Here is a 16232-nt window from a genome sequence, read left to right as displayed (position 1 = left end):
ACTTCCTGACATTAGTGACGAAGATTCCTCAAAATGAAGAAGAAGTGGTTGTTGACAATGATGCTCTACATCCTTATTCCCAAAAGGAGCTAAATGATCTAGTTCATGATCTCGGCTTGTCAAAGTCCTCTGCCGAACTGTTGGCATCCAGATTGAAGGGAAGAAAATTCCTCTCTGACAGTGCTCGCATCATCTTCTACCGCAACAGACATCAAGAGTACCTCTGTTTTTTCTCTGAAGAGAAGGACTTGGTGTACTGTACAGATATTGTACACCTTCTGCACAAGCTTGGTGTGCCACAGAACCAACAAGAAGATTGGAGACTGTTCATTGACAGCAGCAAGTGATCGCTGAAATGCATTTTGCTGCACAACGGCAACCAGTTTGCCTCTATACCCCTCGCTCACTCGACTACACTGAAGCGGTGAAGTATGTGCTGGAGAAAATTCATTATGATCAGCATGAGTTGTTGATTTGTCTTGACCTGAAGATGGTGAACTTTTTGTTGGTACAACAGTCCAGGTTCACCAAGTCCCCGTGCTTTCTGTGCATGTGGGATAGTAGGGACAAAGCTCAGTATCACACGAAGAAGGACTGGCCTGTACGGGAGGAATTGCTGCCTTGCAGAGCAAGGAACATCATTAACAACCCTCTGGTGAACAGAGACAGGATACTCTTCCCACCGCTGCACATCAAACTCGGCTTGATCAAACAGTTCACCAAAGCTCTAGACAAGGATGGTGGCTGCTTCACTTACTTGTGCCATGCTTTTCCAACTCCGTCAGCTCATCAGAGATCCAGAGTTTGAAAACTCAATGAACGAAGTGGAACTGGAAGCGTGGAAGGCTTTTGTTCTTGTCGTGAAGAACTTTATTGGCAACAAGAAGGACAGGAACTCCGCAGAACTTGTCACCAATATGCTGACTGCTTTCAGAAACCTCGGATGCAACATGAGCATCAAAATGCGTTACTTATTCTCACATATGGATCGGTTTCCTGAGAATCTGGGATCAGTGAGCAACGAGCAGGGGGAGAGATTCCATCAAGACATGAAAGAGATGGAGACCAGGTATCAGGAATGCTGGAATGCAGTCATGATGGCTGATTACTGTTGGACTCTGAAGAGAGACATCCCTACCGCTGAGCATTCTATAGGGTTCGAAGAAACGGACGTTCATGCCCTGAATTTTCGACAATGATGACCTAATATCAAGTTTACTTGTACTTACCTTTATCAATGTCTACTATTCAATGTACACTTATCAATTTTTGTAACATTTAATTAATGAATTGTGTTAGAAAACGATTTTGTTTATCTTATAAAACAATTTCGGATGAGAAATAATAACAAAAATTAACCGAAAAATGTCACAAAAATGTAATAGATTTAGTTATAAGATAAGATTTCTTAAAATATCGACTGAGCACAAAAACCTGACCTGATCGAGAAAAATGGGTGCCATTTTCGGATTCAGCGGTACAAATTTGTCCTAAATCAGTTGAAAAAAATTAGACACCTTACAAAATTTATTTTTTGTAACCCAGTGTAATCAACTAATTGATCATTTGATGCTTCAGGTGACTCTTTCAGCATTTAAGGGCCATCTAAGTCATGACGAATTGCTGGATGAAAATAGAAGGGAACCGTTGTCAACAACCAGCCACATGAGGCACTACATGGCTCCAGGAGTCCAGCGAATCCCAGTCCGTTATGGAAGCGTGCGTGGATCCCTGTTCTTACCACCAGGTTAGACAATTGCTATTTGCCATCATTATCCTTATCATCATCATCATATGCCAGAAGGTGACTAAATTTAAGTAGATGTTCAGGCGCATAGACTCTATAGACTAGGTGATCTGCCCTTAAACCTAAGCAAACCAACATCAGTCAACTACCAAGATGTTGCATCCCTACTTTAATGAATATTAAGGTGGAGGAAGTAGGTAGACAAAGGTTGAAGGTATTTAATTGACTATCGAGAACAAGAAGTGAACTTAGGCAGGTCGTATCATGCATAGAATTAATAACAGATGGACAACAAAAGCAACACAGTTACAACTCAGAAATTGTAGAAATCAGGGCAGGCAGAGGACCAGATATAGAGATGAAATAAGAACATTTGCTGGAGCAGGATGGACCACACTAACATAATAGAGATGAAGAACAGTGGAAAAAGTCTTTGTCTTGCAGTGGAATAGTAATGGCTGAAGATTATGAACTGTTTAAGTTAAGGCCATTCTGATTCCTTACTTTTTGTTTATGGAAAATGAAAATGATAATGGCAGTGTGTGTGGCACTGTGCCCATAACTACCTCCACGAATTTATAGTTGGAGAGTTTTGGATGAGTGAAAGTAAGTAAATAATTTCTTCCTTGGCTTAGATTTTGGGACTACTTTTGGGACCTTTAGCCTAGACACAAAAATAACTAGTGAGTGATCTAGGGGAATGACTGGATCAAGAAGGATCCAGAAGGTGTTGTACTACAACACCCATTGTCTATTTGCATTGTGGATTGTTTTCCTTTCAGGTAGAACAGCCATGACAATTTGAAATGCAAGTCCATGCTTTCTCATCACATCCATTAACCAATTGTCTGTCCAACCATGGTCTATACACTTGGGGTTAGCCATGCAATCCAACCTTAGAACCCCCCTGAACCTTGTCACTGACTGAAGGTTGGGACATTAGACCTATGTCAGTCCTGATGGTGATGTGTCAAACTGCTCAATATACATGAATCAAAACATCAGGTATGCTGTGATGAGTGACAGCTGAGCTTCATTATACCCTTGCACTCTACCTGAGAATTGCAGACTTTCCCTCTAAACTTATTTCGTTGGGAACAATTGTATTAGATAATAGGTACTGTGTTGTTCACCTGTCAGGCCTGAAATAGGGTTCAAGCCTGAGTGACCTCTTCTCATTTATTTATTTATTTATTTATTTATTTTTTTTTTTTTTACAGTAAAGGAAGCAGCTCAAGGGCAAAAAAAAAGTAATAATGAGAAAAAAAAGTCTACTTAACACTCCCTCTTTAAAAAAAAAAAAGGTCAGAAGAGTGGCCAAAAGAGAGATCAGTTTCGGGAGGAGAGGTGTCTCGATACTCTCCTCTTGAAAGAGGTCAAGTCATAGGCAGGAGGAAATACAGAGGAATGAAGATTGTTCCAGAGTTAACCAGTGAATGGGATAAAAGAATGAAGATGCTGGTTAACTATTGCATAAGGGATTTGGACAGTATGGGGATGAGCTGAAGTATAAAGTTGAGGGGGGGAGGCATGGAGTTAGCAAGTTCAGAAGAGCAGTCAGCATGAAAATATCGATAGAAGATAGAAAGAGAGGCAACATGGCAGCAGAATTTAAGAGGTAGGAGACTGTCAGTAAGAGGAGTTGTTGAGACGAAAAGCCTTAGACTCTACTCTATCCAAGAGAGCTGTGTGTAGAGCGCCCACCCACATGAGATGCATACTCCATACAAGGGCAGACAAGGCCCCTGTATTTGGATAGCATCTGGGAGGGGGAAAAGAATTGGTGTCGACGATACAGAATGTCCCACCTTGAGGAAACTGATTTAGTGGGAGAGGAGATACAAAGTTTCCAATTGAGATTTTGAGTTAGGGGTAGACCGAGGTTGTTTATTGTAGAAAGTGACAGCTGAGTGTTGTCGAAGAATAAGGGAAAGGTGATTGTAAGATTGTGCCAAGTTGATAGGTGGAGAAATTGAGTTTTTGAGGCAGTGAAAGACACCAAGTTCTTCTTGCCCCAGTCGGAAATGATAATTAGGTCTGAGGTTAAGCATTCTGTGGCCTCCATCCTGGAATAATGTAGTTCCTGTTGGGAGGGTTTTCTATCAAAAGATGTTGAATAATGCAGAGTAGAGTCATTGGCGTAAGAATGTGTTAACTGTGTTAACAACTTTTAAACGTTATTTTTAAGGTGGCGAATGTTATGTGTTATTTTTAAGTTTAAGGCGCGAACTGCTATCTCACGTCAGGTCTGGTGTACCGTTGCCTGCTTTCACAAGTTGATTGTAGTTGGTGAGATAACACAATAGCCTTTTAGTTGGCCGAGCAGTAGCCGTTATAAGTTCACTTTAGTTCACTTTAGTTCTCTCTCTCACATGGATACAAAAAGATATGAATGTACTTTTAAGTATATTAACAGTATTATACAAAAGTTTACAGTTTTCGTAAGCGAGTTGCACGAAATCAGAGACAGCCACACCTCAGGGTGCGGGGCAGCGGAGCACCGCTCGCCTGCCCATCACCCGTCTTCTCTCCCGGCTTCTCCGCGTTATTCGCCCGTTTTATTTGCTTGTTGTTTGTCCGGAAGGGTGTGGGTTCCGGTTGATGACTGTTGATGAAAGTCATCATTTGCTGATCCTAGTGTCAGTTCATCACAGCTTCCCACGGCCAAAAGCACGACGTGTTGTTAAACATCCTGTTGTGCGACACCGACCGGGTGTCGCCACACGTACAGTCATACATTCACATGTACATTATAATATACACATTACATCGCTCGGTTTCCTAAGAGTCGCGACCTCACGGCTCACCCGACCTTTAAAAGCAGTGTACCTACCCATGTTACAGTCGCACAATGTGTACTAGTTAAATGAGGGCCTGTTATGGTTGCATTAAAAAAATATATACAAGTCAGAGCCCGCCTAACGATACATCGGGAAATGTCAATGATAATAAAAATAATCATGGAAGTAACAAGATATGGGCAAAGTACATACAAGGCGAGGTAAACAGGGCTAGAATCGTAAAAAAAAATATATACACATTACAACTGTTTCGGAAAGAAGATCGTCAGTGAACGACAGAAAGAGAGTGGGAGATCGGACAGAGTCCTGTGGAACACCACTGTTGATAGGTTTAGGGGAAGAACAGTGACCATCTATCAAAGCAGAGATGTATCAGCCAGAAAGGAAACTGGAGATGAAATTACAGAGAGAGGAATAGAATCCATAGGAAAGAAGTTTGGAAAGCAAAGGTCTGTGCCACTGTCAAAAGCTTTCAAGGCAACAGCAAAAGTTTCACCGAAACGGCTAAGAGAGGGTGACCAGGAGTCAGTTAGGTTACCAAGACATTATGAGCCCCTCAGAAAATCATCAACTGTCATATCCATCAAGAGAGCTCAGGAATCTGAAGATGGATGTAGTGGGGCTCTTAGCTGAAAAAGACTTGATTAGTAGTGAGGCCATTTCAAGGTAATAGGCACACTTCTCTCCAGTAAATTGTTGCTTTCCTTGTTGAAGTTCATTTGGTTGACGAATACAATTGCTGTTTATGTTAAAACATTAAACTCACTTAAGTTTTTACCATGGTTTATTTTTACTATACCTTAGAGATGAAAAATAATGAATTAGTTATTTTTATGCACATTTTTAAATTTCAGGTGATGGTCCATTCCCTGGTGTCATTGACCTGTTTGGCACTGCTGGAGGCTTGTTGGAGTACCGTTCAGCTCAGCTTGCATCTCGTGGCATTGCCTCATTTGCTGTGGGCTACTTTGGATATGAGGACTTACCCAAGAGTTTAGAAGAATTTAATATTTTTTACTTTGAGGAGGCAGTCCAGTTTCTGCTGGAACATGAGAAGGTAACTTTAAAGTGTTTTACTTACCTTACATAAAGCAGTGGTCCCAAACCTGAAGTTTGCAAGAGTCAAGGCAATCTCATAGCCTCATTATCATTCCACGGCAGGGCATAGGCCTCTCCCAAACATTTGCAGCAATTTCTGTCCAGTGCCTGTAGTTTCCAATAATAATGTAAACATTCCATGAATATATCAATTTTATCGCACATGCTACTAGGTTCTTTTTATATATTATTTTCCTGTCTATCACTCATTTTGTCTATCTGTTGTCCTGTCTCATATATATGTCCTGATAAATGCCATGTCTTGATTACACCCTCGCTGGGTGCCGGTTATTAATCAATCGCACTTAACCCCCAGGGTGCCAGCGCTGTGTATTTACAGCAGCAGGTAGGCGCACGCTGTGTGCCAGCACCGTGTATTTACGGCAGCAATTTAAAAAAATCGCCGTGGTCTTATTTTGACTGAGAAGCTTTTCATACTTTGTCAGGACACTTTTCATACCTTTACCCCTCCCAGTCACCGATCTTCACCCCCCCCCACCAAGCCTCTACGGATCCCGAGGGTACGGGTCTCTTTCCTAACCTGACTGCAGTGCAGGGAGGATGTCTTACTGCGCAAAGCATATTTTGCGAACGCCCAACTTTGCTCATGCCCTTGATGAGGCCCCTAGTGACTTTACGGATAGTGATGCGAGTGATTTGAGTCTGATAGTGACCTTGATAAAGATTATATATTTAGTGATAGTGGTAGCTCGAGTGGTGAGGAAAGTGAGGTGCCAATGCCTCACCACTCGCATTATGCCCAAGCAAGGAGGGTTTTTGAACCCTCTCAGGCCAAAAGGCCGAAGTTTGATAGACGAGCTCCCTGGGGCGAGTAAGTCTACAGGATGTAACACTCCAAATATCAGAAAATTCTGGTGTCTAGAAATCATGGAAATTTTAAGAGTTGAATAATAAAATGTATTAATTATGTGTTGTCTAAGCATTCTGAACACTTTTCCACAAAAAAAAAAATCCAAATTTGCTTGGTACCAGGGGAAGGTTTTTGCAAAAAATGCTTGGCACCCAGGGAGTTAAAAATTTTGACACTTGCAAGGATGTGGAGAGTTGCCAGATGAGGATTCCTTTACCACCTATAAGGCTGATAAGCCAAAATAAAATCATTGCGTTAGAGCGCTGGGATTTGTAGTGTGCAACAATTTCTTTTGCGTGGACTGTAGTGCTAATAAATGGCAAATTAGAAAAGAGAAAGATTCAAAACCAGACACTGGCAGGACTGTGGAAAAATAGAAATATGCAAAAATAATAGAAAGGTTAAACTATTAAATTTTGGTCATATTCTCAAAGGGTGTTTATTTGGGCACATATTTGTAGTTATTTAAAATATTTCTTTACAGTGCCTGATGGTCGGCCCCAGCCCATGGTGACGTGGGCAAGTGTTTATAGTTGCACCATCTTGCATTGGCTCATGCTGCCCCCCGAAGATCATCTTTGATCCTAGAATCTAGAGTCCAGGTTGATAGGTGGTCTTCTGGACTGAGTAGTCTTAGGCCACTCAGCGGTGACTGAAAAATCCCAGAGTTGGGTGCTGCATTCGGAAGGGGATAACAAACAAGATAAATGGTTAGACTCCAATTTACTTCAAATAAAGTAAAGAAACCCACAACAGCCTCACAAACACTGAAGTCTCCAACATGAAGGCTTCAGCACGCCAGACTCAGCAATGATCCTTTGCACGGCTTCTTCCTCTTCTGGCGTCCCGTCCTCGGAGTAGCAGTGACAAGGCAGCACAGCTTCGTCCTTGAAGAGGTGTAGACGTGGTAGACGAGGGAGGAGCAGGAGGAGAAGGGGTGTCAGGGTCACGACAGTAACGGGAGTCAGAGAGTGGAGAGGAGCGAAGTAAGGGCGCCCAGAACAAGTCCACAGTTCCGAGGTAACCCGAGTGAAAAGCAGAGTTGGCTGGAGCAGAACCAAGTGTTCAGGGCAGGGCTCAGCTGCTGTCTGAAGATAAAGGCGTTGGCCGTCCACCAAGTGGCCTCCCATAGCGGGTTGAGAAGCCTCGGTGGTTCGGTCGTCAGAGGCCTCGAACGGCTACAGACAAACGAGCAGTAGGAGTGTAGCAGGTTGTTCGCTGCGCCTTGGTTGTTGAACGGCTTCCTGCGAACGAGCAGCAAGAGTGCTCCGTTCGTTCACCACTTGGAAGTTGCCCTCACAGGCCCCCATACAAGAATCTACTTCAGGTAGATTCTTGTATTGCAAACCCACATCACCCTGGGTTTAACTTGCAAGAAAACTGGAAATGTTGGGGTTACCATACCCATCTCCCCTGTGTTCTGATGCCGTTCAGCCCAAGGCGGAGTTGTAGGGGCATCTTGTGATTTACTCTCGCCAAGTTGTGCCTTCACTTGTTTGACCAAGTACCCACCCCACTCCTCATTCTCCTTACCACTCCTCAGTCTCACATGTGTCATCTGCCGATGCACTCGTATCCAACCTATGGTAACTGAGCTCTATTTATCACATTTTAATTTTTTAGTGATTAAACCATTCATCAGTGTGACACTTTCAGAATTAAAGAGAATCTAAAACAGTAATGGGAAAAAGCTGAAGTTTTAATTTTGAAAGCTTGAATTTTTACACATGACATAGGTTTGGGTTTTGGTTGCATTTGCAGAACTCTGAATATTGAATAACTCAGCAGGGCTAAAGCCCCTGTCATGTTGAGTTATAAAAAGTTTACTGTAATTATAATATAGGTAAGACTAGGGTGGCTGAAGCCAGGGAAATCCATGAAGAAATATCAGTCTCAGTCTGGCTGGTACTAGTGCTCCTATAGTTAGGAAAACTTGCTTATTGTGAACAATAAAATCATGGGTAAGACCAGTGAGAATTCATGTTACAAAACAAATCAAATGCAGTATATGTGTACATACTTTGCAGTTCAGTCTTTTCCTAAGATCTACCTTTTAAAGTTTGTGTGGCAAATGCACCATTCATCATGTGCACTAAACACATTGTCTGTGACATTCTCATAACACAGTAAAACTCTTTACCTAGCAGGTTTACTGCTAAGTGAGTCGGTGAATAATAGTCATGTACTTTTCTTCCAGATTGTAAAACCAAATCTGGGTGTTATTGGTGTGAGTAAAGGGGCAGACCTTGGTTTGTCCATGGCCACGTTCATCCCCGAAGTCACAGCTGCAGTTTCCATTAATGGATGCATAAGTAGCGTGCAGTCCAAGCTTAACTTACATAATGGTGCAATACCTGGATTAGAATTTGACCTTTCAGGAGTAAAGGTAAGTATTTGAATTGTTACTACTTAAACTTTGCTTGGAAATGTCTTCATAGGTGTGTTTTCTGTCATTTGTAATGGAAAACAACTATTTTCACCTTATATAAAACAGATCAAGAATGATGTCATGGACTGCTATGAAGCTGTGAATAACCCACTGGACTACCCTGAAACAATCATCCCTATTGAAAAGGCAAATGCAGACTTCCTTTTCCTAGTTTCTTGTGATGACAGGAACTGGAAATCTGAAGTGTATGCAGACATAGCCGTCGAGCGTCTGGAGAAAGCTGGCAGTAAAAACTATCAGGTAAGTGTTTGTAGCACTAGTTTTTTCATATGAGGAAGAATTAAAGATTTTTAAGAGCACTAAAATCTTAAATCTCTCATATGCAGAATATTGTCAGAATGTCCTAGTGTATGACTATAAATAGACAGACATACAGGCAGACTGACACACACACACACGCATGCACACACGTATGAAGACAGATTGAAGATGAAATTGACGACACTGGAACAAAGAAGGGAGAGAGGAGATCTGATCATGCTGTATAAGTTGGTAAACAAGTTTGATGTGATGGATAGAAATGATCTCTTCTCAACTGCGAGAACGCAGGGGCTTAGAGGACATGGAAAGAAACTTATTAACCCTTAGAGTACGGGTGGTGATATATTTCTCTGGATGGTGTGCATGGGGAAGATTTGGGCATTTAAAAGAGGTGGAAATGGTGTCTTTCTTCTTTGTAATAATTGTATATTCATCTAGTATAATATGGTGGTGTAATAAAACTTCTCCTGATAATAATAAAAAGTTATGACAGCCAAAATATTATTTTTTCGTGGGCTGTCATGAAGCACTCTCTCTCTCTCTCTCTCTCTCTCTCTCTCTACCTACTTGCCCCTCCCTCCTCTGTCAATGTCACTACCATAGCAGTCATCACAGTCACTGACACTTTGATTCGCCTGTGCTCTACCTCCGCCCGGAGCAGAGGAACTGCTTGACGCATCACGAGACATGACATGTATTCCGAACAAAAGTGGAAAATGATCTGTGGCTTTCGGTAGGCTGCACGCTGGAGATGAATAAGAGTATGTACGGATGCCAGATGCCTCCACCATTCTTCTGAGTCAAGAACTGGCGGTATATTTGAAATGTAGGGAGCGTAGAGTGTGATGATTGTATATATGATCCCCGTACGGGTGGGGCGTGTGGTAGTGCACTTATATAGATGATCGCCGTAATCTAAGGGTTAAAGGAACCTGTTTGAGTGACTTAACCCTTTCATTGCTTAATGCTCGCAGCAAGCGTTAGGCGTATTTGCTTGTGGTGCTAAACGCTCGCTGCGAGCTCCACCCGCACTCAAATCTCCCGCGTATGAAAGTGTTCCAACACTAATTCTCACAGCACAGGATTGCCAATTGAGTGGGTTCTTCACTAAATTTGGTGGAAAATCATATCAGCCCAGTGCGGCAAATCTACGAACGAGTAACTTGTGGATGTTCTTACCCAATATAGCGGCATTTTTGCATAGCTTCACCTATCACCTGACTGATTCTTTGACCAAATAGTTGTAAATATTGCAGTTGGCAATACTCCCTTGCAAGAATCTGAAGGAGAGATGTCCGCAGTTTTCTCAATATGGCTGATCATCCCGCACGCACCGACGTAAGTGTTAACATTCAACACTCCCTGAACGTGCAGGTACGTTCGCAAGAGAGGCATACAGAACCGACTCCTATAGATCTGGATCTCCTCTTTCCAATGGTGTTTTTGGTTTTTAGCTGTGATGAACATTTTTTGAGATACAGAGGATAAAAGAGACCCCCCATTGGGCTGCCTGACTGCGCCTGAGGGGATAGTTGCGTCCACACCACGCACAGGGAAAAGGTTAAAAATGTATAGTTTTCCACATAGAAGTGTTAACACATGGAACAGCTTGCAGGAAGAGGTGGTGGAGGCGAGTAGTGTCCAACGAATGAAGGAGAGGCTGGATGAATGTAGATATGGAGATGGGACTATTAGAGTTTAGCTCGGGCCCAGTAGACTACAAATAGGTAAGTACAAATACAACTAGGTAAATACACACACACACAGGAAATTTGGTAATAAATCGCTCAGTTTGGCTATGCATATTCATGGATTTGGTAAGCGCCCACTCATGAAACTTGGCAACCCCACGCGGGTGTCGGGTTCCCATCTTGGAGGAAGTATTAATTATTCCTCCAAGGTTCTAATGTTGGCTTATATCATCGTAAGAACAGTGAAGTCTGAATAAATGTAGATATGGAGACAGGACTATAAGAACTTAGCTCAGGCCTGGTAAACTATAAATAAGTTAATACAAATAGGTAAACACACACATTAGGGTGGAGGAGGTGATTGAGGGTGAAGGCTTGGTACTGAAAGTTAAAATTGTGGGTGCTGAAGGAAGAAGGAGACAGTATGTAGTAGGGTATGTTCCACCAAGAACCAATGCATGTAAAGTCCGAGAATAAGAGCAAATGATACAAGACACGGTGAGTTGCCTGGATAGAATGTTGAGGGTGTGAGAGAATAATTATAATGGGTGATTTTAATTACAAGGAGGTAGAATGGGAGGATTGGCTGACGCAGGGAACAGAAGAGTCGTGGGGAGGAAGACTCCTGCAACTGGCAATGTACTGACTCAATGGATTAAGGAACATACTAGATTCGGGAAAGAAGGCGAGGCATCAAGACTAGACCTGGTATTTAGCAAGGAGCCAGAAGTAATAGAAAATCTTAAAGTAGATTGTCCAATAGCAAAGAGCGACCATGTGGTTGTGGAATTTGAAGTAAAAGAAAAGAGAACGATTGACCGAAAAGAGGATCACAAAATTGGGAGAAGTAACTACTGTAAGACAGACTTTGTTTGCATGAGAACTTTTTGACTCCGTGAGTGCGAATATTTTTTTAATACTATGTATTTGTTTTCCATATGACAAAATGAAAGGCATATCATAATTTATATCATACAAGGATTCACAACCACAACACAACACACACCAAAAAACACTAGAAATGGGGAGAGTAAATAATGGAAATTAGACCATGTTCATATTAGCGGGGTCGAAGCGCCATAAGGCAACTACCACAAAAATGATGTAGCCTGAAGCCGCTACAATATTGAAAACTAATAAAAGGAAAATAAGACGATATTCATGTTAGCAGGGTCAAGGAGGCAGCATATACGATGGGTGTAATGTATGACAGCAGTATATGGAGACGTTTTGAGGACGTAATTTATCAGAAAAAGGATGGTCTCCGATGCCCGAGTGTCTGAGAGAAGCCGACGTATCTCTTACGTCTCTGACGCTTTACAGGTTAAGGGGAATGAATACCAACTTTAAAGGGAACTTGATAACTATATAAGTTGGTAAATAATATGGAAGAGTAATACAGGAGAGACTCGATTGTGCAGTCAGAAAGAGGACCGGGAAACCTAAGGGGACACAAGAACATTCTGAAGAAGAGTAGAAGCAGGATTGCACAAAAAGTAACGGCCTAATTTCTTAAAACTCTGTGGAAAGGACTAGCATGGGCCAAGAATGAAGCTATGTTGGGAAAGGTCTGATATTAACTGACAGAAAGATTGAGAATTAAATTAATGATAAAATCTAAATGAATCGATGGCTTATGTAAAAATCCTCCTGTGCTTTGAGAGTAAACCACGAGTGCTTCCTGTGGGTATTGGCAATGCTTGGGAGGTATTCTGGCCCAGATCATGAGTGCTTCAAGTGGGTACCCAAAGGAGCTGGGGGTTGTTCTGGCCCAACGTTGCCAGATTGTCGTGCTCTGCATCTTATGTTTGCCGATTTCCGACCATAAAACTGCTTTCATCACCCAAATAACTGCCTTCATATATGGTTATCGTTTAAATGGTTAATTAAAGGTGTTTCTTGGCAAGTTATGAGCCAGAAACCGGTAAATACGCGGCTCTGAGTGCGATAATCTGGCAACCGTGGTCTGGCCCAGACCACGAGGTTTTTGGTAAGCAGAAGACGCTATGAGACTGTTGCTCTTGGCAGAGGTCTGCGGTCTCTTTTTAGAATGATTTGACATGCTTACATGGAGCAAGATAGTAGATGAAATTCAAATGGGTAGTCACAGTTTTACTTAAAAATGTGAATGAATTCATAGTAATGTATAAAAAGGACACACAAGCCAACTCAGTCCTTGAGATATGAATGGATTAACATCTACATCATCTTTTGTGGGCATATTTCTGGTTAAGTTTTTTAAAGTCACTTATTTCTTTGTTCAGGTTCACAAGTATCCCCAAGCTGGTCATCTCATTGAGCCACCATTCTCTCCTTTCTCCCGGGCCTCCTACCACAAATATGTGGGAGGGAATCTTCTATGGGGAGGCCAATTGAGGCCTCATATAGAAGCTCAAGTACATGCATGGGAGGCTACTTTGGGATTCTTTATGAAGCATCTTCAGATCCATAAAGGAAAGCTCTGACTTTCATAATGTAACTTGTCAGCCTTATACTTTTAAACTGCTAAGTGCCGCTGATGAGATACTTTATCATGCACAGCTGATGCCATGGACGAGTTATTTCGAGTTCTCACAAATAAAGATATTATAAAGATATTATACACGCTTCATCTCAACTGATGTTTATACAGTCACCTCTCGATTAACACGAGTTTAAATAACCCATTTTTTATTTAACAAAGTTGATATTTAAGGAGATACGTTTAACTAACACGTTATGTTTGATTTTACACGAGTTTCATTGATGACGTCATTGAGCGTGACATCATCGTTGAAACATTATTGGTGCATGGGTGGGTCACGAAAACAGCAAAGGCGCACGCTCCCACTCTACTCAAATTTGCCGGCCGCCGCCCCTCCCCGCCCTGCGCCCCTGCCACCGGTCGCTCCCCTCACCTCCGCCCAACCACCCATGCTTTTGGTGACAAGGACAACTCCCCCAAGTTGGAGTTTTGCAAAGAAAGAGTTGCTGCACCACACTTGCGAGTCGCTGACACAGCAAAGACGCCACCACCGTCCACCAAACCCCCGCCCCGCCCTCCCCTCTCCTTCCCCACCCCATCCTTCCACCTCCTCACAGGAGGTGGAAGGACAGGGTGAGAAGGGAGGAGGGAGAGTGGGGCGGGGACCCGGCGGACGACACCGGCGACTGGCAGCGCATCAACAGCGTGGTGATGGTGAGTGCGGGGACATGGCTTTGTTGTGTCAGCGACTCGCAAGTGCAGTGCAGCAGTTCTTTCTTTAGAAAACTCCTACTCATAGGAGTCATCCTTGTCACCAATAGTATGGGCAGTCAAAGGAAGAGCAGGGAGGCAAGCGAGGTGGGGTGGCGGAGGTAAGGGGAGCAGCCGGTGACAGGAGCGCAGGGCAGGGAGGGACGGTGGCCGACGCAGGTGAGGAACAAATTTAAACAAAATGAGAGAAAAGAAGCAGACTTTCCCAGTGTCCAGGAACATAACCCCCCCCCTATTACCATAGTTTCCTATGGGCAAATTATGTTTAAATAATGCGACATCTCCAGGAATGTAACCCTTGCATTAATCAAGAGGTGACTGTACTGTGTTTCAAACACTATCCAATCTATGCTGTGGCTATCTTTCATCAAGCCTTTCCTGATACTTTTTTTTTCTTCTTTTTTTTTAATGTCTGATATTGTTTGGTTGTTTTCAATGTGTACAAAAAATTCCATGGTCTTATGTGTATTTCATTTAGCTCCTAAGTCATCATCTGCTTCAAGCATTTACCCCTGTATTCTTTGAAAAAATGTATTTTTCAATAACTCACATATTGCATATTACAACAACTGTTACTACTAAGCTCTTCTACTCAGCTAAGTCATAATGGTAACAACCTCCTCTGTAATCAGAGTAGGCTTTTGCATGACATGGTGATGCTAAAGCTAGTGTAAGCAAGTGTGTGTGTATGATGGACGAGTCACATGCACACTATCCACATTTTGCAGGGACTACTATATAGTTTATTCTTCCTACACATGAAAAAACTTCTTTATATGTATTTATATATTCGTACTTACACAAAAGTTATGTTTATAAATAGGTACTATTTTTTTGTATATTTACCCCATTTTATTTATGTTCACTTACTGAAAAGTTGCTTTGACCAAAGACACTTTTTTTTATATATCCTTCCTTACCTAACAGACTTGAAAATTAATTTTCTTCTCACTCAGCTGATTCTCGTTGACCATCCTCTTCCCACTCTTACAGCACGCCTGTTATAACCCCCATTCTTTACCACAAAGCCATTACACTCTGTTGAAATTACTCCAGTCCACTTCTTCAAAGTACTTTCTCATTTGCGCAAAATTTGCCGTTCTATAATAATATTGTATCTCCAAATTCTGTGGGCTTCTCTTCTATCTTTCATTGTAAACTCAATAACCACTTGATCACTTCTTCCTAGAATGTAAATGTTAGATCCAACCTTGATGGTTTGTCACTCCCTCGAAATTTTGTGTTTTCCTTGATCCATTGTATCAGTGTTATCCATTGCCATCTTCAACAACGTAGTTCCCCATGACCTCTCACCTCCCTCTGATGTCCATTCCTCTTTGCCGTTGAAGTCCCCCATCATGGCTAGGTTATCACTCCCATTTATTAGTTCCTCCACACCCTCACTTTTGTCTTTCATCATAATCTCATATTCTTCCCTGCCCTAAGAAGAAGACAGCCAGCTATATGACATGGACCAATTGGAATAAAGTTACAATGTTGTGAGCGGGAGATTCAAAACCAATCAGGTGTCACGGCAAGGATTTAGCACTGACAGGGTTAAGGGAAGCGTCCGCCATTAATATTTCAAAAATATTGGAAAAATTGAGAAAATCACACGTCTTTGTACACCCCTCGGCTACCTTGTGGCAAAATATCATGAAGAAATAAGGAAAACTGACAAGAGTTATGGCTGAATTCCCACCCCCCACCCTCCTCCGCTCATCACTTATTTCACTAAAACATTTGCCTGCGCCATGACAGGCCAGGAATGACTACCATTCAGGCCCCTCGAGAAAGTCTACCGGCACTGAAGGCTGGACGAAAAAATGATAAAAAATAAAGATGAATAAATAAAAAGATATATTCATACACAGGTGCATACATTGTCATGTTTCAGTTTAGAAAATAGCCTAAAAAATATTTATATGGTATCTTGTGGGAAACTAGCATCTGCAATGGCCTTGGAGGCAGCAGAGCTGACATATACATGAGATAATTTTCGCATTTCGGCTCGATTTCAAAGAAAAGGACACCATCAGACAAACGAAGTCCTTCAAACCAAAGATAAAACTGCAATTC

The 16232-nt window shown here is 42.1% G+C and overlaps 1 protein-coding gene across 23 annotated transcripts in view; it reads left to right on the top strand.

Annotated features, from left to right (window-relative positions):
* LOC127001642 (acyl-coenzyme A thioesterase 1-like) overlaps positions 1-13781 on the top strand; it is a 111853-nt gene extending 98072 nt beyond the window's left edge. For 14 of the 23 annotated variants that reach the window (XM_050866580.1, XM_050866579.1, XM_050866576.1 and 11 more), the window contains 5 exons: positions 1579-1747; positions 5403-5605; positions 8715-8903; positions 9012-9206; positions 13183-13780. In XM_050866580.1, the coding sequence (XP_050722537.1) occupies positions 1579-1747; positions 5403-5605; positions 8715-8903; positions 9012-9206; positions 13183-13383 (957 nt within the window). In that variant the 3' untranslated portion in view covers positions 13384-13780. Of the gene's footprint in view, positions 1-1578; positions 1748-5402; positions 5606-8714; positions 8904-9011; positions 9207-10483; positions 13142-13182 lie in introns of those variants that run through there. The other 9 variants (XM_050866577.1, XM_050866573.1, XM_050866567.1 and 6 more) reach the window with 3 other exon arrangements.
* The last annotated feature ends 2451 nt before the right edge of the window (positions 13782-16232 follow it).

This window comes from Eriocheir sinensis, chromosome 21, assembly GCF_024679095.1.
Source record: "Eriocheir sinensis breed Jianghai 21 chromosome 21, ASM2467909v1, whole genome shotgun sequence".
NCBI classification, from domain to species: Eukaryota; Metazoa; Arthropoda; class Malacostraca; order Decapoda; family Varunidae; genus Eriocheir; species Eriocheir sinensis.
The sequence above is the reverse complement of the archived record's forward strand: the minus strand, read 5'-3'. Positions and strand labels throughout refer to the sequence as shown.